The sequence below is a fragment of the Nelusetta ayraudi genome, unplaced genomic scaffold, assembly GCF_046127955.1.
Source record: "Nelusetta ayraudi isolate G7.1 ecotype Tasmania unplaced genomic scaffold, CSIRO-AGI_Nayr_v1 ptg000127l, whole genome shotgun sequence".
NCBI lineage: Eukaryota > Metazoa > Chordata > Actinopteri > Tetraodontiformes > Monacanthidae > Nelusetta > Nelusetta ayraudi.
This window is the reverse complement of record NW_027466177.1, coordinates 1,773,501-1,795,781: the sequence shown is the minus strand read 5'-3', so window position 1 is coordinate 1,795,781 and position 22,281 is coordinate 1,773,501. Positions and strand designations below refer to the sequence as shown.

The 22,281-nt window shown below is 49.3% G+C and overlaps 1 protein-coding gene across 5 annotated transcripts in view; it reads right to left on the bottom strand.

Moving 5' to 3' along the window:
* The window catches only part of boc (BOC cell adhesion associated, oncogene regulated), a 55,887-nt gene that overhangs the window by 6,120 nt on the left and 27,486 nt on the right, over window positions 1-22,281 (bottom strand). For 4 of the 5 annotated variants that reach the window (XR_012929374.1, XM_076050318.1, XM_076050319.1 and 1 more), the window contains 6 exons: window positions 8,369-8,498; window positions 7,031-7,309; window positions 3,314-3,460; window positions 2,567-2,710; window positions 1,886-2,200; window positions 396-668 (listed from right to left, as the gene is read on the bottom strand). Coding sequence is in view for 4 of the 5 variants with exons in the window: in XM_076050318.1 (XP_075906433.1) it covers window positions 396-668; window positions 1,886-2,200; window positions 2,567-2,710; window positions 3,314-3,460; window positions 7,031-7,309; window positions 8,369-8,498 (1,288 nt within the window). In the remaining variant the exon portion in view is untranslated. Of the gene's footprint in view, window positions 1-395; window positions 669-1,885; window positions 2,201-2,566; window positions 2,711-3,313; window positions 3,461-7,030; window positions 7,310-8,368; window positions 8,499-21,715; window positions 21,968-22,281 lie in introns of those variants that run through there. The other variant, XM_076050320.1, reaches the window with a different exon arrangement.

Sequence of the window (22,281 nt, the reverse complement as noted above, 5' to 3'; positions counted from 1 at the left end):
GAGACGCAACCGTGAGCTTTTTTATTTTTATTTATTTATTTTTTTTAAGGAATTTTGACGTCATGGCCTTTTCTGGTTTATGCTCAGTTTTTGTTTCCTTTATTGATTTATCTATTCTATTTATTTTTTTATTACAATACAGGTGTATTTGAGTTTACAATAATTGTATTTTGTATTGTATGGTCTGATGTAAGGATGTGCAGATTGAGCTAGTTTGTCAGATTTATTTATTTATTTTTTAATTGTTTTTTTTTTGTGTGTGTGAAATTTTTGTTGTTGGTCATAAGTGTTGTGGGTCTTTGTTTGATTTTGTGTGTATGTGTGTGTGTGTGTGTAAAAACTTGACTTGGAGTAAAAAAATAAAATAAAATACAATAAAATTTTAAAATGTGCACCTGTGGACACGGTGATGAGGCGCGTGGAGGCCTGTGAGCTGCCCACGCCGTTCTCCGCCATGCACTGGTACAGGCCGTCGTCCTGCGGCCCCACGTTGAAGACGCGCAGCATGCGCGAGTTCATGCGGTGGCGCGGCGACGGCGCCAGCGGCCGGGCGTTGTGCAGCCACATGACCGACGGCGCCGGCTTGCCGCGCACCTGGCAGCTGATGCGCACCGTGTCGCCGTAGAAGGCCTCCCGCTGCTGCAGCTCCACCGTCACCTGGGGCGGCTCTGCCGGGAGGAAGAGGGGTGAGGAAAGGTTGGGTGAGAATCTTCAGCTTGGATGGGGAGCGTGAGACGGATCTTCACATAGAGCTTTTTTGTGTGTGACAAAAACAGGAATTTTATGGAGTTTTTCCTGCTGTTCTGGAAAAACTTTGCTTTTTTTTGTAGTGTTTTTTTTTTTTTAGTGCTGCAACAGTGTAATTTCCCAATTTGGGATCAATATAAGATCTATAACCTACGACATTACTGTAGAACAACAGACAAAATCTGCTCGTTCCTCAAATTTCACAACTTTTTCCAAAACCTTTCCAGGTTTTTAGAAAATTCCACGACTTTTCCAGGCCTTAAAAGTGGCATTTGCAAATTCTATGACTTTTCATAGACTGTGGTAACCCTGTGAACATCGCTGCTCCCTCTGATGATTCTCTAAGTAAAAGTCGACCATCGGGCAAGTTCCTCCGACTGGAATTTCCAACCCAACAACAACAACAACAACAACAACACCCCCCCCCCCCAAAAAAAAAAAAAAAAAAAACGGATTATGAAAACTAGTCGAGGTCCAACATCCCACTCGTATGTCTGCGTGCGCCGCCCTTTAAAAGGTCGTTTGACGCAGAGCAGCGCAGGGACGCGGAGGCCGGGGCCAGAGAGTTGATGGTTGGCTGCTTGTGAATGGGGAAGAGCGAGAGAGCTCGTTAGATCCACGGCAACTCTCGCACTTTAATTGGAGGCAGCTGCAGAGAGACAAGCCCACAGCGTACACACACACACACACACCACTTGAGAAACAGTCATCCATAACCTTGACACACTCAATCACGTCCCTGCTGCAGAACACTGAGCTCTGTCTCCTCAAACGGCACCACCCAGGCTCTGACGTGCTTGCCACACACACACACACACACACACACACACACACACACACACACACACACACACACACACACACACACACACACACACACACACACTTATTTTCTTTGCCCGCCAAACAGGAGCCGGGCTAATTAATAAATCTGTGACTTGGTGAAAAGGCTCCACTCATAAAAACAGGCTTCCCACTCTCTGTCCTCACTGACAAAATTTCAAAACCTTGCATGAAATTTCCCTCACGTTACCGCAATATAAACATATAAAGACTTGAATTTTCATACTTAAAAGAAGACATGTGAACGAGGGACGTTAACATTTAATTTTTCAAGACAAAGCATCCAGAAACTCACCGAACACCTGCACCTCGTAGAGCACGGTGGCCGAGGTGGCCGAGGCTGCCGAGCTGGCAGATCCGATGCCGTTGTCGGCCCGGCAGGCGTAGGTGCCCGAGTCGGCCTCGCCCACGGCGTCGATCAGCAGGTTGCTGAGCAGGAAGCGCGTGTTGTTGCGGCCGCCGCGCAGGTCCCGCCCGTTCTTGGCCCAGACCACCTGCGGCGTGGGGATGCCGCTGGCCACGCACTCCAGCACCAGGCGCTGGCCCCGGGTCACCATGATGGAGCGGGACGCCGGCGGGTAGATGATGCGGGCGGCCTCAGAGGTGGAACCTGGAGGAGGCGGAGCCGTGAGCGCACGTGTTTGACAACCCCCAAGCCACTGCGTCGACCACAACCCCCGGCCAGCCAGACTCCCTCCCAGCTCTCGCATCTGCCTCTTTAAAGACGCACAGGCGGACGGGGGTGTCGTCACCTCCGACTGAATCCACCACCCGGGTGAAATCGATACGATAAATCACACGGAGCCGCCGAGGACACGTGCACGCCACATGCCGTCTCCTGTTTTCTGATGTGGCCGCGCACAATGGGGGAGGTTCATATTTCTTAACGGGCTTCAACATCTTGGGACCACATTTAAAATACGCCGTGGAAATTTTCATTTAGGTTTTATTTGAGTCAGTGGAGGCGACGACTCACGGCGAATGCGCAGGCGGTCGGCGGAGATGGACGTCTTGACCTCCTGCGTGACGGGGTTGTAGGCGGCGCACTTGTAGGGCCCCTCGTCCTCCTGAGTGGCGTTGGCGATCTGCAGGTTCCCTGATGGCATGATGAGGTAGTTCCCTGGAAGGACGAGGAGGAGGAGGGGGGAAAATGTATCAAAAAGTGCACTTTTGAGTCTTAAGTGTGAAATTGAACTAAAACTATCAAACAGAAAAATTGGAAGAAACAATCAAAAACCATAAAAAAAAAAAAAAAATCTACAAATACAGAAGAAAATCCACCCAGTTGAGCACAAACAAGCAAACGCTGGCAGACCAAGCAGGCCTTTCCTAAACTGGTGTGCGTTATCAGCATTGGCCACTGGGTGGGGCTGCAGAGCATCACTGACACCGCGGTGAGGGAGATGCTGCCAAATGTGCTGTTCCAGTTCCCCCCGGAGATAAGCGGCAGATATCAATGCCCACAGCTCGCAGGCATCATCGGCATACCAGCCACAAAACCGCCGGAGCTTTTCTTCTCCTCCGGGTAACTTGGAAGCAAATGGCTTGAAAAAATAAACAACTGGCATTCCCGCGTTTCAACATTACAGATAAATACCCCCTTATCGCCGGGCGTTATGATGGGACCCAGATAGGGGGATTATACTTTTCCAGTAAATAATGAAGGACGGCCGGCGGGAGGGTGGTGGTGGGTGGTGGGTGGTGGGTGGAGGGATTGGCTGACCTTTGGACGTCTCCAGCCACTCCTGCTTGACGCTGTAGCGGACCTGGGCCTTGGGCTGGCTCTCGGGGAGGTGGCACTCGATGACGGCCGTGTTGCCTTCGTCCACCTCGATCTCCTGCTGGTCGTCGGGCTCAAAGTCGCGCAGCTCTGCAGGACACGCACGCAAGGAGGAGTCAGAGGTGCAACAACGAGTGCAGCTGCGCATACAGTGTGTGTGTGTGTGTGTGTGTGTGTGTGTGTGTACAGTCGGAGCTCCTCAGCTGCAGCAGGAAGAAAAAGCCACAATGTAAACTTTATTACAACCGCGCTCCTTCCCGATCACATCCTCCTCCTGCACGCCATCGCAAGACGACCGCATTCCCACATCTCGGCCGCGTCTCTAGGAAACAGACACCTCCCGTACCGCCTTTTGGCAATTTGTTCCCCCCCCCACGGCTTGTCTTAACATGATCTGACTTAAGTCGCAGGAATTTCATAAAAGGTGCTCCGGCTAATTTTTCTGGTTTACTCATTTCCTGTCAGGTTTTCTTTCCTTTTTTCTCGCGAGGCTGAGGGCCTAAAAGTGGTTTCTGTAACATGGATGGAGGCGTCATTAATCCCGGCCAACATTAAACCCGGGGACTGGGTTCTGTGGGAAAGGAGGGAGGTGGGATTACTGGGTGGAGGGCGGGTATGTGCTGCGACTGTGTCCCGCAGACACGCAGTCTGCACGGCGCAGACACTCATGTGACCTCTGACCTGCTAAAACCCCCCCCCGTGCCGGAGCAGAATACAGGAATGGCCGCGGGGGGGTCAAAGGTGAGAGGTGTCCCCATCCTATAGAGTTTCAAAGGGAGATATCCAGTTTGTGTTTAGGGAGGGGGGGGGAGAAGCAAAAAACTTTGGTTTGGAGAAGTTGGGGGAAAAAAAGAAACGCCCAAATAAAAGAAAAGAAAAAACAGCGAGCTGCCATTTTATGAATTCAAAGCCGAAGGAAACTAAAATGATTCAGACCAAAGGGAAAAGAAGAAGAAGAAGAAGAAGAAGAAGAAGAAAAAGAAAAAGGGAGGGAATAACAACTGGAGGTATTTGTCATAAAGCGGTCCAGAAGCGAAATGAAAGATAAATAAAACTTCTCCAAGAACGCAATTAAACGTCTGCAACCCCCTTTTTTGTTGACTTATTCTTAACAAACACGGACCGAGCTCCCATTCTTTCCAGCGGCGCCTTTAACCAGCCTGTTTTTCTTGGAGCGGGCCGCTCGCTCTGGCAGGAGCAGGGGCCGCTGGGATATATACAGTCAGCTGATGAGGCTCGCTATAGCACTCTGGTGTGGGTAGAGGGTGGTGGTGGTGCGAAAGGCAAAGTCAGACCATTTCTTGGATGCCAAAACTCAATCAGGTGGTGTTTTCACAGGCAGCTTCGCCCTCAGATCTTCTCATCCCACCTTCTCAGGTTCCTACCTTCACACCTTGCAACCCCACCACCCCCCAACCTGCACACTGTGGCTGCTGTAGCATCCCGCATTCTGCGCAGGAGGAGCCCCGCATCCCTTCCCCCTCAGGTGTGCGCAGCCCGTGGGAACATGTGGTTCATCCCGCTGGGGGAGGGGCGGTGGGTGGGTGGGTGGGGGGTTGTGGTGTGAAGAAGGATTGATGGAACCTCCAGAACCATGACGGCTCGGCCGCTGGTAGAGAAGACTGAGATAATTCAAGACAGGGTTGGAGTGGGGGGCGGGGGGGGGCATTCATCATCTTAATGCACAGCAGTCGTGCACGCAGGCACGCACATGCGCGTCTTTGAAGTGCAACATGGTTCGCTCAATGTGCGGTGCGCGTTCACGTTGAGCACGCAAGAATTAGAGCCGGTGTAGGTACAAAATCTGTCGGGCCTACGAGTTCTGTCCGCGGTCCGGCCATTTCAACGACGTGGCAAACTGCCATTGACTGAGTGGTGTCCGGCGACTACGTTGCATACGGCAACTCTATTAGGACAAACTATATTGCGGTCGGATAAATGAACAATAGATAGATTATCTATCTATCTATCTATCGATCTATCTATCTGTCCATCCAGCAATGTAGTTTGTCCTAATAGAGTTGCCGTAAGACCCCGGACAGATCTTGTAGCCCGGGAAGATTTTGCACCCGCAGTGGGACCTTTTAAAACCGGCGCAAGGGACAAAAGGGGAAGTATTGGGGAGTCGGATGGCGACGAGGCCTCTGGAATCAGACGATCCCCGTCGACGAGCAACTGAAGCGTGCAGTTCCGAGAGTTCCAGTAGGAAGGCACGGCACGAACACCCACTGGCGCCCTGAGGAGAGATTCCTAAGGCAGCTTCAGGGTGGCCGAGCGGAGGCCATTATTAAATTAAAGAAGCTTTTTTTTTATTCCAATTTATTTACAGCCCTTTGTGTGGCCACCAGACGGAGGAAAACGTTTATTGGCAGGAGCGGGAGAACTGGCGGCGACAAGACTCGGCGAGGGGAAAGTGCGAGAGAACGAAGGAGAAGAGAAGATAGGGGGAAAGTGACGGGGTGAGGAGTGAAAAATGCGCGCGGAGGAGGATCAGAAGTGCGCGTTGCGTGCGTGCGAGAGGTTACGGAGGGCTTGGAGGAGACAGAGAATGTGACATCACGTCTCATCTTGTGCGAGGGGGGTGGGGGTGAAATCTTGTCTCGACTGGCCTGAAACACCCTCATAAATCACTGCGTGTAAAACAATGCAGTTGGCAGCTTCTTCACTGCGTCTGCGGAGATTCATTTGTCCAGGTAGAAAGTCAACACTTCTAAAAAAGGATTTTGTTTTTGAAGTACTGGATGTGAAAAAAAAAAAACATGTGACCTCAGTCATGTGACCCTTAATGTGTCTGTAACTGTTAGAGCTACTTCCTGTGGACCCATTAACTGATGAAGGTGTTGGATGAACACCGAAACCTCTTGTTTTTAAAATTAGGTTTTTACGTCCAGTGTTTTAAAAATAAATCCTTTACGGAGAAAAAAAAAGAAAAAAAAAAGGAAAAGTTTCTTCTTTCTTTTTTCCCCTCATTTTAAAAACGAATGGTGTGTTGTAGCGAGGCGTACACACACACACACACACACGCGCACACACACGCACATTAACCAATTACGGGGCCGTAACTTCTCGAGAGCCCTGCTGTCGAGGCCCTGCTGAGTGGAATGTGGCGGTCGGAGAGAGCGAGCGGAGCGGGGGAGGCGGGAGGGGCCCCCGGGGGGGCCGAGGCCCGGTCACTTCTCCACCGCCCGCTCCGAGCGGCCCCTGGCCCTCAGGTCCGCTTCATTCCTCAGCTTCAGGTTACGGCGCTGCGGGCGCCCCTCTCCGTCCCACGATGCGTATCAAATGTACCGACGGCGCTTAAAAAGCAGCAGCAGTCGCGCAGATTTTTTTTCTCTCTCTCTCTCTCTCCCTCTCTTTTTGCTCCCGACACACAAAATAAAGTCTCTCCCGCCGAGCTGCGATTGGTAATCGGAGGCGCGCGTGAAACCCCCTCGTGGTGAATTATCGCTGAAGACGAGCCGACTGGCGGTGTGGGAAAAACTAAAAAAATTAAAAACCCCCCGAGGTCGGACTTTCACAGTGTCGCGCTGGTGAGGATTTTAACACAACAAACAAATACCACCGAGCTATTTTTGTCAGCGGCATTTTTTTGGTTTTTGGGTGCTCCAACAAAACAAAACAAGAAAAAAAAAAAAAAAAAAGGGGTGAGAGGCTACTCACTGGCGACGGTGACGTTAGCGGGCACGCTCGCCAGCGCTCCGGCAGCCGTGCTGGCCACGCACTGGTAGCGGCCCACCGTCCGGTTGGACAGCGCCGGTATGAAGAGGCCGTCGGGCCGCAGCACGGCGCCGCGCTCGCCATCCAGCAGCAGCAGCTCCTCGCCGTCCAGCCGCCAGCTGATGTTGGCAGAGGGCGGGCGGGCGGCGCAGCGCAGGGTGACGCTGCCGCCCAGCTTCTGTACCACCGAGGCGGGCTCCTCGGTGAAGGTCGGCACCTCATCTGTAGCAGGGAGAGAGAGAGAGGGAGAGACCAGTGGGTTGGGTGATGAATAACACAGGACCTCACCTGGCACCGCTGGCTGCGTTTCCATTACTCCAGAAATTGCGCAAAACCTAAATATCGCAGTAAAAAACCGGTAATGGAAACACCTGAACTTCGAAAAACCTCTCAAATATGGCTAAAAGATTTTGACGCCCCCCTCATGAGGTGGTTTTTCAGACGTATCCATATCGAGGTATAAAGCAAAAGCGTCATGGAAACACTTTCTTTGCATTTACGCGCCAGCGGACGTGAACATTTTAGAAATATCGCTTTTATTTTGCGAGAAACCCTAACCCTAGCCACTGACACTTGAACTGAATGAAAATTACATTACAGATGATACAACAACGACAATTATCACAAGGCTGCTCTGCTTCATTTCAGGGGCCGACTGATGCCACCCGGCAAACAATGCACCTCTTCTTCTGGGTTTGCAGCCGTTACGCTGCCAGTGCAGTTCCATGCAAACTGCACCACTTATTCACTTTACTCCAAATAAACTGCAGCGGCGGCTGCCAGGCGTGTATAACACCGTCCTTTTTCCCTCCCCCTCCGAGAGCGAGCCAGAGGAGTTTCAGTCCCGGGCCTGGCGAGACTCCCGCTGCACCAGGTGTTTGGAAAAACTAACGTCAAGGCAATGATGAGGTGGGCAACGCCTCAGGGAGACTGTGTGCCAGAGAGGACACAAGCACCAGTCAGTCAGAGACATGTTGGTTTTATTGTTACCTAAAGGTTAAGTGTGTAATACGTGGAGATTTCGGGAAGAAACAGCAACATCAGGTGGTTTTAATTTCGTTTGCGGTGCTATTTCACTCCACTGACTTAGCTTGCCAGTGAACTACAGTGGCCTGCACATACAAACCTGGATGCCTCATCCACCTTCTTCTCCGTTGGTTTATTTTTTATTCGGTGCGACTGTAGCTCAGGAGGTAGAGCTCTACAGTCGCCCTATTAAGCTTTTACCAATATAAAAATCAGCCCAAATTTTGCACACTGGACCTTTAAGAGACGGCTTACCTGTGAGAGAGGCGCCGCTCTGCAGGCAGCAGAGCAGTACTGCACCCAGAGCGCACAGCACCGGAGCCCTTCTCTTTTTCATCCACGGAGTCCAGTCTCGCTTTCCAGACATCTTCCATACACTGCAGCCCTGCAAGACACACACAACAAGAGAGACGGGGGGTCAGACAGTTGACGGGGACGTCGATGGCAATTCTTGGCCAAAAGAGAGTCGCTTCGCCTCGCACACAAGCCGCACTGTGTGCACGCCGGCGCTAAAAAACACAACCCAGGAGGCGGCGGTGCACTCTGCAGCACCCCGAGCAGCCAAAAAACCCCAGACACAAATAAAGCCTTTATTCTCCGCCAACCCCTCCTCTGCACCCGCAGCCAAGGCAGCCGCGCTCCCATCAAAGGAGCGCCCTCATCCTGCGGGCCGTAACCCGACCCTCCCACCTTCCCGCTCAGGTGTAACCGATACAGGTAAGAGGGTCCAGAGCGGGAGGAGGGAAGAGTGGAGGGACCCACACATACACACACAGGCTGCATTGAGCGGCCGGGGACAAAGAGGGACTAATGAGAGGCGAGAGCAGAGGGAGGAGGGACGCATATCGCAGCAGCCAGGAGAGCGGGATGAAGGAAGGAGAGAGAGAGAGAGAGAGAGAGATCGTCCACTCTTCAATGAGTTGCTTTCGGAAGGAAAAAATTGGAGAACACAATGGCCGACGGTCAGTCTATTAACAGTTAATGCAGAGGTGGAGGAGGTTTTCCCCCCGGTGCCTTGTCGCCTGCTGCCAAGTTTCCTGAATTCTTTCCTGTCAGGTTAAACTAACAACTTCCTGTCAGGGATGAGGAGGGTGGTCCGCCGCTTTCCAATCGCTCCCACTGCCTCGTATGCACGCAAGCACTCACGCACGCACGTCGCCGGTCAGGCACAGACGCAGCGGGCCACTGCACTGGGTAGCACAAAAAAAGAAAAAGAAGAAGAACAAATGGAAGCACAAAGCGTTCTCATACATATTTGTTTTGGGCTTATTATGGCAAAGGCAAGATTAATGAGGCTCACAGACTGGGGACTGCACGCATAGTGGCGTCCCAGGCCAAGGCAGGACGGTAAGAGAGTGGAAACTCTCAACGGTGCACCTTCATCATCCAGTGGTGGCAGCTCAAGTGTTTGGCTTCCTGGCACACTTATTCAAAGTGGGCAAAGCGGCGTGTGGACGGCGGGAGAGAGAGAAGGAGGGATGGAAGGGAGGAGGGGACTGAAGCTTGCCAGTCGTCACACTGGACCACACATCGGCTCCGCCACACATTTATTCACTTTTCTTAAAATTTGTGACATTTAATGTGTGCAAACAATTTGGGGTTGTTAATTTTCATTGAGTGATTTTCGGGGAGGAACAACTCGACAAGTCGCACACAAACAAAAGATGTGCCAGCTGATGACAAAAGTGTTTTTTCTAAATTATCATCATTGTAATTATTATCAAAGGCATGTGAAACCACATCAACAACTGCAGGGGGCAGCAGCAAAGAGGCTGCATAGTATTATTTATTGTCTTAACCATCTTGCCTTCAAAAGGGCAAAATCTTGCATCTCTGCTGATGGAACATTGTGAGGTTTATGAATTCAAACTTCCACAACAACAAAAAAATCAAGTTCCTTGAACCTCCTGTGACCTCCCATCATTCAGCTCACAACAATGTGGACCGACTACACATGCAAATTATCGATTCATTCGTTAATCGTGAGTTGACCGACCTTATCGATCGATTAACGACTTAACTGATAAGTGGCGATTTTTCCTGAGATCCTGAATTTCACAATGAAAAATGTGTAAGGAACACATTTACAGGTGAATTGCTCTTTCCTGCCACCACACTGTTATAATAATGATATTAACGACATGCACAGAGAGCCCTGGTGCGAGCGATGAGTGTGTTCATTTGAAGTGTTTTTACACCGTTTATAAAAAGAAATAATCAGCAATTACACACTGAGGTAGAGTACTTATTTTCCTGTATTTACAGCACCGAACGGCGTCCTCAGCAACGGCCCCACATAAACGTATGGTTTCACTCGCTGGCCCATCCACTCAGGGCAGCCCATTAGTAGTGGGCTGGCTCTGTAAACAAGGAGCCGCTGCTGCTGCCGACCAGGAGCGAGCAGGGCCGAAGGCCTGTGGCTTCTGTGGCCGCTTGTCATATGGACACAACCCGGGACAGCTGCCCGTAAAAAGACACGTACATCTGTATGCAAGCACCTGTCCCAACTGTGAGAGTCGCTGACCATAAACCACACCAGTCACACTCTGCCAACTGGGAACACAGCGGGACACGGCGGCCTGGCCGGAGAGACCCTCCTGTCCGCCTCGGCTAGTGTCTGTGCTTCTTTTTGTGCGTGCGTGTGTGTGTCGTTTTTAAATGCTGAAAATATAAGAGTGCAGGGACGCAGGCGGCGCTCTTGCTCCCGCTGCTGCGGTGGTGGAATGCAGAGGCCCCTCGCACATCATCACTCCCTTCAACCAGCCCTGCTCCTCCGAGCCCGTCCGTCTGATTCATTAGTCAGCTGGGCTCTGTGTTTTCTTAGCAGAGACCCCTGCCTCCAGATGAAAAGTTGGGCCTTGCATCCCTCAGTTTTTTTTTTGTCTTTTCTCCCTCCCACCACCACCACCCATCCTTCTCAGACAAGTCACAGGCGGAGGAGGAGGAGAGGCAGAAGAGCCTCCTACGCATCAGCGAGACTGATAAAAACCAGAGCGAGCGCACAGACAGCTCCCCTAAATCAAGGGCCAGAGAATGTGTGCGAGCTCAACGTGAGCATGGGACTGTTTTGTTTTAGCTTTATCCATGAGCTGGGGGGTGGAGTAGTGCGGCGGGGGGGGGGGGAGTGCTGCATGGCAAACACTTTGTTCGAGGCCACTCGGCCACAAGAGCTGCTGAAGACACAACGCCTGCGGAAATGTGACACCATTTGAAATCATCAGATTTGTCGACTTTTTACACCTGACTAACCTGAGACACCAGCTGCGGACATCACGATAGCCGCGTTTCCATTTCCCCTAGAATTAAGCAAAACCTAAATGTCGCAATAAAAAAACTGCTCATGGAAACACCTAAACTTCGAAGAACCTCTCAAATACGGCTAAAAGATTTGGACGCTCTCATGAGGTGCTTTTTCAGACGTATTGATATCGAGGTATATCGCTAAAGTGTCACGGAAACACTTTTTTCCGCATTTACGCGTCACTGGACGTGACATAAGGGGTCATGTGACCAGTTGACTTCAAGTGAAAATGGCACGTTAGGTTTGGACGGTTTGGACGGGTTTGTTTGTGTTTTTTTTTACAAGTAATCAAAGAGAAAAATATAACAACCATTCTTCTTGACAGCAAACTGTGTGCTGTCAACACACAGCAGCAATACCGCCTGTGTTGAACTAACTAAACTGTATTTGCACAGGATTTAAACTACTTCCAACAAACAAAGTATTGCAAGTACTGCTAATGAGCCAATTGAGGCCCCAAAAATCAACGGTTTCAAGGCAGTGCAGGCTTTGCGACAGCTTGTGGCTGTAGATATCAAACAGGCCCGAATGCAGCGCCAGCATCTCCATGTTTGGTGCAAATTTTCAAGGAGCAATTTGGCGGCAGAGAGCCCCAGGCCGCTGCCGGTGATGTGCAGGCACGCATCATGGGTGTGTAGGTATGCGAGGGCCTTATATGTCATTGTGGGAGAGTCACTTGACAGAAGTTCATTGTGAGCGTGCTAAAGTAAAGACACCGGGGGCCCGGCCCCCTCCGCTCTCCCGGGGTCCACTGCCTTTGCCCATTGTGGCCCTGCCTCCGTGGATAAATTCATTTTGACAACCCTGCTAATTGGATAAAACCGGGCTGGAGCCTCCTCCCAGAGCCCTCACATTCCATCTGCTTTCTGGCATGAAGAGGACACACAGGAGGGGAGGCGGCCCGGCGAGTAACTCCTCCCGAGGAGCCGGGCTGCTGAATATTTATCGCCTCCCCCACCCAAAACTGCCTGCCCTCCTCCCCCAGTTTTACGTCTTTTTACACCCAGCACACCCCCCACCCCTCCTTCGAGGTTCTCCAAACACCACAAAGCCCACCGCCGCCCCCCCCACCCCCTTTCCTTTAGATAAACACATGCGGTGTCAAGTGTGAGGAGTGCCGGGGGTTCAACTGCCCCCGCTCGGGCCCGCGGCCCACAATGCCGCGCCGCATAGCAGCCATGCGGGAGGCCGGTTGCCCCGGGCGACACTAACAGGCAGAACGCACCTTAATAGAGTGGAGAGTCATTGTAAAGCAGTGAGCCAGTGCGCGGACAAAGACCCCGCGGACCCCTGGAGAAAGGGGAGACGCTACTCTGAAGGGCCCGGGGAAGAGCTGATGGGCCCCGGGGCTCAATGACCGAGGAGGTGGGGAAGGTGGAGGGGAGACGGGGGGCTCAATGGCCAAGAGGGTAGAGGGTTGGGGGATTCCTTCCTGGATTGATGGTGGTGGTGGTGGTGGGTGTGGGGGGGTTGAGAGGTTGACTGAGAAAAGCAGAACGACTACTCGAATTAACAGAGAGGATGTCAACGGGAGGAAGGACACAGGGCCCTCGTCATGGAGAGGCTGCGTTCGAGAGCAGCGTTAGGTGTCCCGACTACCCGCTACACCGCCCCCCTCACCCCCCCAACCATGCCTTGTTTTTCCAGGGCTCCCAGTTTGGCTCTGGTTTGAGAGGAATGGACAGCCAGAGGGGAATCCAATCAGGAAGTCGCCCAGTTTAACCATCAGACGTCACACGAGGAAACGAAAAGGCCCCGAGACATGAGAGTAAAGTTGGGAGTTGAGAACGATTCACCAAGTGGGATTATTGAGATGACTGCAACTAATTACATCTTACACACACACACTTTTAAGATGATCCTGACCAATAAAAAGCAGCTAAGTTGCAACTTGCAAACTCAAACAGTCCATCAACTCCGTCCTGTTAGATTAAAGTTTTAAACATTAAAAAAAAATGCTCCCAGTCCTGTTTAGGCAAATATTTTCTCAGTGATCTTCTGAGTTAGGGGCCCCTTGTACCCTATTTACAAATTACTTTTTGAGCATTTTGCCAGATGGAAAAGGCTGACAATTGGTGGAACATGAACATATTGATGTTTATCATTTTAAGAAAAACATAAAAATTGACCTTGGCACAAAAAAGCTGATTAAATGACCAGATAAAAAAAACATATCCCCACAACTCCCGATTCATAAACAAGGCGTGCACAGCGAGAGGGATGTGGACTTCAGAGAACAATGCAAAAGCAAACACAGAGCTCGTCGGATGCACTTCAGAGAGAAGAGGGGGAGATTAGAAAGAAAAGAAAAAACCCTGGCAGAGAACAAATCCCACATCTATTCCATTACCAATCTGCCCAACACAAGGAACCTTCTGGAGTTTTATCTTGGCCTGGAAACTGGAGCCAACAGGTGGAGAGGGGGCCGCTCCAAATCCCTTCACTCGAGACGTCGCTCGTTCTCATGCCATAAAATTACACATCAAAAGCATCTAAGCATCCCTAACGAGGCTGAGAACTTCGGCCCCTCCATCACGCACACACACACAAACGCTGGAAGAAGTATTAACGAGCTATATACCCATCCAATCCCCCTCTTCGGTCCCCCCCCCGGACCGACACTAACGAGCTACAGAGCGTCGCGAGGATTAACGAGAGAGATGTGGACAGGCCCGCCGTGTAGCGGGGAGGCCGTCCTAATCAATTAGGCACCCGAGTATTTGCATAATTTAGATAACGAAGGGCAAATTAACCACGGAGAGCTAATTACCACGGCGCGGCGAGCACACCCACATTCCTCCGCCTCCCCCTGCGTGGGATGCCAGCATGCCCACTGGGGGCCATGGGAACAGGATGGGATCATCACGGCCGCTGGATGACGTTAAAAAGCAGATAGACGGACGCAAGCAAGGACGTCGCAAGCGAAAGGTTGAAGGAAAGTCAAAAATAAATTATTTCAAATATTTCATTTTTAAAGAAAAATAGCAAACACATTTCCGTATTGGGAATGCAGTGCAACTGAAAGATACTGTAAATCCTCCTTGGGTTCAGCAAAGTGACAACCTTCACAGTCTTCTTCTTCAAAGTGACAACCTTCACAACCTTCACAGTCTCAAGACTTCTCTTCACAGTCTTGAGTGAAGACTTCACAGTCTTCACTCAAACAGGTTCTTCAAAAACAAAGATGAAGTTCCCTTTTTTGAGAATAAAGTGAAAACCTAGGAACCAAACACAAATGAATCCCCGTGTGGATAAAGTGACAGCCTTGACTGTCTTTCAAACACCACTTGAGGAGAGAGGGGCGACACAAGAGTCAGGAAGTGATAAAAAAAAAAAAAAAAAAAAGCTGGATGTGACCTAAAGAAGGAAGCAAAGAAAGAGAAAAGGAGGAAACGGTTGGTTGGGTGAGAGAAGAGCATTGGAAAGGATGGAAGCACAAATGGATAAAAAGGAAAGAGGTCAGATATCTCCAAGACTGAGGTTTCTAAAACTACCATAGCTGGTCGTGAGCTCAAACTAACCCAAGTAAAACTGTATTACATCTGTAGTAGTTGTTGAAAGAAATGCAAGTCTGTGTGTCTACTGAGCCAGAGACAAAGTCAGTAGAAAGACTCTCCAGATACTCCAAATACAGCAGATCACTCACTGACACTGCCAACAACATGCAGAGTGAGCAAGTCTTCCAAACATGCGGGATAAAGTTGACCCATTTCTGGGTAGCAGTAACTGCAACTCATAACACACACACACACACACACACACACACACACACACACACACACACACACACACACACACACACACACACACACACACACACACACACACACACACACACACACACACACACACACACACTTAATTCACTCGCCACAGTTTCTTTCCTTAGCCAAGCACACGCACACCAGCGATGATGACACATAAGCAAGCAATCACACAAACTCCTATTACACGGTAAGAGTGTACTCACAGCGGCACTAAAATATGTCGACCTCAGGAAGTCTTCTTTCCCGACACCAAATGACGAGCCAAAACGAAAAAAAAAAGAAAAAGAAAAACAGGCTACCACTTATCCTCCACGCCTGTGAGACGTGAAACTTGCACGTCAATATAGACTTTCATATCTTTGCGTATATGTGGCCTGCCTGTGTGCGTTGGTGCATTGGATTGAGGAGGGCGGGAGGGAGGGAGGAGGGAAGGGGTGAGTGTGAGGGAGGGGGAGAGGAGAGAGAGGGAGGAGGGACGTGAGAGGGTGAAAGGGGCCCCCCAACTCCTTTGGCAGCTCATGCATCAGAGTGAATGGAACCAATTATAAATCAAGAGCAATTTCTCCCCATTATTCAGCAGGAACCAGGAGGGAAAGAAAGAGGGGATAGGCAGAAAGAGGGAGAGAGAGAGAGAGAGAGAGAGGGAGGGAAAGACTGGCTGCGCTCGTCTCAGTGGGAGACGGAGGAAGGAAAAAGAAAAGCAGGCTCGGATTGGAGGAGCAGCAGATATGAGGACAAATTAGGAGATTGAGATAAGGCAGAGGGAAGAGAAGAGGAGGAGGAGGAGGAAGATGGATGAAAACCACTGGAGGGGCTTATGGCAAAAACAGATATGAGAAAAATGAGGAGTTGGGGGGGCTGGGGGGGGGGGTGTCGGACAGGAAATTAAAGCGAGGGCGAGAGTTGGTGCGACAGAGTCTGGACGCTCGCTGCAAGTGAAAAGAGTTTCTTAAGAGGAGAAACAGCTGGAGGAGAAGTTTAAAAGATGCTGTCAGCGGACGGATATGTGTGTGTGTGTGTGTGTGTGTGTGTGTTGGTGAAGTTGGGCCGCCATTTCTCCTGTCACATTGGAGGGACCAGTGCACCATCCCAAACTCTGACATATAGAAAATAAATGCGTACACACGAGGGATGCAAATGATCGATTAATTCATTAATCGTTAGTTGATTGACTTTATTGACAGATTAACGATTATTAAACCCTTAATGTTGAGGGACCAATGTGACCCATTCCTACAGTAGAGAACAGTAAAAACACCCTAAACATTTATCCTCTGACTTTAAGTTGACTTCTAATGGGCCACATTGTTGTTTAAAAGTAACTTGTTCTACTTACATGTGTACACCGCGTCATTTAACAAAAAAAAAACAGCGTAAACAATTTTCAATTAATTGCGACTAATTTCCTTCAATCGTGAACATTTTTCATCGACAATCGATTAATTGTTAACATTCCTCGTACACACCCATGCACACGCACGCTCTTCCATTTGAGCACCATCAACGGAAAATTCCAGTGATAACCTTTGAGGGCCAATAACTCACTAATCTGGTGCCCGCTGATTTATTCTGTTGAATCATGTCTCCTCCTGCCAGTAAGACATTCTTCTGGGATGAGTTTTTTTCCCCCTTCTTCTTCTTCTTTTTCTTCTTCTCCTCCTCCTCCTGTCACTTTCAAATCAGATTATGGGTGCAGGCCCAGGGATCACATACCCAGATGCCTTGTCTTGTCTTTTTGTTGTTGTTTTTCTCTCCCACTCCAGTCCGTCTTGTTTTCTCGCTGTTGCAGCAATCGCTCACGCTGGTCGAGAACTTCCAGCATGAGTGTGCTGGCCAGGAGTGACGCATGAGGTGGAGGAGGAGAAGGAGGAGGAGGAGGAGGAGGAGGAGAAGAAGACTCGGCCATTCAGTCCCAGTCAAGGGGGGTTTTACAAAAAGTGCAATGTTGCGCCCGTGTGTGAATGATCCATTAGAGTGTCTGGGTTGCTTTTGGCTCGTAATAACAACCTCCCCTAATCTTTGTCCAAATATCTGCTTTGCACACACAGGGGCTATTTGTCTACACATACACACACGCACATGCCCGCGCTCTTTCTCACTGGAGTCTGGAGTTGATCATTGATTCAACAGCACTCACACCACCACTATGTGTGTGTGTGTGCAAGATAAAGAGAGGCTTCACTAACTGCATTATCCAATCAAGGGGCTTCTTGACTTTTGCTTTAAGTCGTGGAACGAATCAACTCAGCCGGCTTTAAAGGCTTTGGCTAATCCGCATTAGGCCGTTTGAAGACGGCGGAATGACGCGTAATTATGTTTGGGACGTGGATATGAAGATATGAGCAGGCGATTCAAACACGGTTTGCAAACTATCTGAACGACTCGTTTAAAAAAAAGATGGGGAGATCTTCACACTAATCTCTTTCCATCTCGTCTCTTCTTCATCCTCATCCCTGCCTAAACTCTATCCTTCCTATGCCAAATTCTTCCATCGCTTATTCTGTCTGACTAGCTGCGTTTCCATTATATCGCAATAAAGAAAACTGGTAATGGAAACGCCTAAACTTCAAAAAAACCTATCAAATGTGGCTAAAATGGTTGTGACGCTCTCATGAGGTGGTTTTTCAGACATATCGACATAGAGGCATATCGCAAAAGTGTCATGGACACACTTTTTTTTTGCATTTACACCTCAGCGGATGCGACATACGGGGGTCACGTGACCAGCTCAGTGCAAGTAAAGATGGCGCGTTTTGTTTGGACGGAGGAGGAGACGGAACATTTTTTACAAGTAATCAAAGAGAAAAATATAACAACCAATCTTGACAGCAAACAAACGTAAAGAAACAAGCGCAAACTCAATTCGAATTCCAGCTTATGGGCTTCACACCATTCAATGGAAACACCTGCAATTTGCAATCATTTTGTAAATTATCCATTTTCTGTATATATTTAAATATTGTATATTTTAAAAAAATATATATTTTTTAGTATAGTTACTGCCCTCTTTTTTTGTTCTGCTGTTCTCCAAAGCACCAACCACACCACAACAAATTCCTTGTAAGTGCTAAACCTACTTGGCAATAAACATGTTTCTGATTCTGATTCTTATTCTTATTCTCTGTGGTTCTTGCCTTCAGGGAGGATGGAGGGAAAGGGGGAAAAGAGAGAAGTATGCAACCCCATGGGAGGAGCCTGGAGCAGGGCCACCTGCCGGTCCAGGTGTCCCACTCTGGTTATCCGATGTCCGGCTGGCCGCGGTAACCCTCCCGAGGGGCGCCGGTCCGGATCTGTCAGCGCCGGGAGGACTAATGCGCCGCATGTCAGTGCAGCCAAATGAGCTCCGGACCTTATTTGGGGAGGTTTCTGGTTTATTAAAAGTTCATCAACATGGGGAGAAAAAAAAACACTTAGCCGAAGCTATAAAAGTACCAACTGTCCCTTTTAAAAAAAAAATCCTTCTCTCGCTCTCGCACACACGCACGCAAAGCCATTCTTTTCTCCTTCCACTAATGCGGTAATCCTAAAAAGACCACTCAGGTGAGGCCAGTTGAGGAGTACACTGACAGGCAAGGCATTCCACTGCAGGGTGCACACGTGCGCACACACAACTGCACACACACACACACGCACCATGAGCCCAGAGATTCAGCCTGCAGGCTGTTATGACTGAATAAGTACACCTACTGACAGAGAGATGAAAGCGCAGCCTCGGGGAGAAAAAGGGCTTTTTTCTCTCCCCTCTTTTGTCAATTAACCACAATGTTACACCCTCTACAATAACAACGCTGCTTTGCAGGGCCGCCGTTAAAAACTCGGGAACTTCTGGCTCGCAGGCGCGAGATCGGAAGAGAGACAACAGAGCTGACGGAACCGCTGGCTGTTTGTAATCTCGAAAATGCACCTTAAGCTCCGTCTCCAGCTGCGAGGCTTTGATTCCCGTCCAGATGCAAAAACGAGAAAGATATTCTTTTTTTCAAAAAAAAGAAAGAGAAAAGTGCCAGGCTGCACAAGTCGAGAGACAGACAAGTGAAATCCTGCACGTCCACTGACATCATAATTCAACACAAGCTCAGAAGATGAGCTCTAACAGCCCTGCTTTCATTGGCTGCGAACCCGAATCCACACGGCGACTTTTCTCGACTGTGTTTCAAACGCTCGGGAACTTCTGGAGCTTCCAGTAGGCTGAGACCAAAGTGATCCGTCAGCTTTTGGGAGAAATGGTGGAAAATTGGCGGCGTTGGGTCTGCGCTAGGCGTCTGCTTGGAAGGTAACCAAGAGCCATCAATTATAATTTTGAGCTCCAGCCCCCTTTGTAAGGGATCCAGAGGGGGTGGGGATGAAAAAAAACAACAAAAAACAGTGCCAAGAGTCTGACACATGTCAGGCACCGAAACAAAAAGACGTCTGCCATCACTTCTCCACCCTGAATCCAAAAGTTCCTGCTTCCAGGCCAAATGAATAACAAAACAGTGTGTTAGGTGGTAACTTCAAGTGTGTTTTCCTCTTAGGTACAGAGATGACCAGTTGTTTAGCCCTGGAACTGCACTCAGAGAGTTCTACTCAGCACTGAGGAAAGAAATACATTATACTTATAAACATCAGATATGCAAGTCAGTTTGCAGCAATGACAGTTTTCCCTCATGCATATTGCTGCAGGTACTCTGACTCTCCATTAGTCAACATGCAAGGAAAGTCTGACGCACTCGTGTGTAAATGCCATTGTTTTTGCAGCTGAGATGACAGACTGTATTAAAAAAAAAAAAAAAACTAGTTTTAAAGACGGCTGAAGAGTGCACCTCATTGTATTGAGATGTACGCATGTTGCAACTCAGCAGTTATCGCCTTCTTCATTGTTTCGCTCCCCTCTGGCAGGATCACAAAAGGTAATAAAAAAAAACAACACACGACCGAGTGGCGCCAAATAGACATCTGATATTTGCATCACATCTTGTGCGTATGATTGATTGCAAAGTCGTTTTTGGCAGAACTCCTCCTTCTGTCCCCAGACGCCGTGAGAAAAACAGGCCCATAATAATCAGACTGGAATCAATTAGCACAACTTTGATCCGCCCCGGGGCTGCCAGAGATGATCAACAACAACAAGGGGCGACAAACGCCTCCCTTTTACTGGGACCAATTAATTCCCCTCATAGTGCAGTGCGCCTAATTGGAGTGGGCCGGGGTCCCATTCGTTTCGACTTTTAATCCGAGTGACATTGATTCAGCGTCAGGGGGTGAAGAGGGGGAACAATCGGGGCCCTCATGTCTGATGCCATGTCCGCGGCTCAGTCGCCGGCTTTCTCAATGTAATCCAAACAACAAAAACCGACACCTGGGGGTTGGAAACTTGAGGACCCCTGCAAAGGCAAGTGACACACCAGCCAAGGCTCATTAACGGAATAAAAAGCAAACATTTTCTCATTAAAAAAAAAAAAGAAAGGAAAAAAAAAAAAAAAAAATCACACTTTTGACAGAGGATGGCACCAGTCAGAAAGAACCAGGCTGGCAGACAGGCTGCTGCAGCACTGCTGGCGGCAGCTGTCACTTGATTGGAGGCCGCTTTAATCAAGTTAATCTGATACCGATGCACGTCAAGGAGGACGGCGGCTGAAAGTGAGCTTGGAAGATTGGAAGTGGTGTTGGTGCAATGACAGCTGACGCTCCAAAACACTACTACCGCTACTAATACAACTACTACAACTAATAATAATAATAACAATAATAATAATAATAATAATAACAACAACAACAATAATAATCACAGCGGGGACGCACTTTGTTTTCTGTCACTGTACTGATAGGCTGTGTGGCTTTCACTGCCCCACAAAGTGCAGCAACACACTCTGGTATTGTGCACGGTATGGTTGGTATAGTAGTGGTACATCTGGCACAGCTCAGCCTGTCTGTGTTGTGTTACTCTATGGTAGCTGCGAGCTGCGGCCTTCAAACGCACACACATGCTCCGCCGACAGTAGTTTTTTTTTTTTCCCCCTGCAACTCCGGTCCAAACAAACGGACCATACGACTTTACGCGACGTTGCATTCGTGGTTCTGCGAGAGTAAAGAAAGAAAAAGTCGAGCTGCAGTTGGAAATATGGACGCGGAGCTGCGTCCAATCAACAACAGGCTAAAAGCCAGGATGAAACGAGGGTAGGAGAAAAAAATATATAACGCGCGAGCCCAAGTCCGAATTGTCCACATCCGAGTCACTGAGACACTTTGGAAAGTGCTACGGCGCGATATTAATGACCGAGGAGAGGAAAACGGGGTGCTAAAAACACACAAGTGGCTATCGAAGCGGTTCGGCATCATGAGCCCGTAATCCGACTCCAAAATCACAACTTCTCTCTCTCTCTCTCTCCCCCCCCCCCCCACCCCAACCCAACCGAGTACAAGTGTGTAAAAGCCGTCGTGGAATCGACCCGGTCGCGACGCAAGCGGCGCAAAACAAGCGGCAAGTTTGTACAATAACTCGGAAGAGCGTTAAAAAAAAAAACAAAAAAAAAAAACATGGAGCGCAACAAAACTCACCCAAACTGCGGGATCTCGGGTGCTCACAAGCTCCGTCTGCTTCCCCCTCGCCTCGGTTTTTTACTTTCCCTCCTCCTTCCCGGGAAGAACACGGCGCAGTGGAAGTGGGGAAAAAGTTCTTCTCTTCTCTCTCGCCGCTTCTTTTTTTTGGGGTAGGGGGGTAATTTACTGCGATGCCAGCGACATTTTCTCCGGGGCTCCCCCAAGTTCTCACATTGAAAGGCCGTTTTTGGATGACTGAGCTCTCAAACAATTCTCCCTTTTGCGACGCCTTTTTCGGGTCCTCCCACTTCCCAAGCAGGAGGAGGGATCTGAACAATAGAGGGACTGCCTGGCTCTCTCTCTCTCTCTCTCTCTCTCTCTCTCTCTCTCGCCCCCTAAAGAAATCCCAGAAGAAGAGCCGAGGAACTAACTCACTTCTACTACATACATTTATACAAACATACAAAAACACCGAATGCTGTTTATTAATTTAGGACGGGTGTTTTTTTTTTTTTTTTTTTTTTAGCAATAGGGGGACAAAAAAAAACTTCCCAAAGAGCTACGGTGGCCCAGAGGAGGAGTGA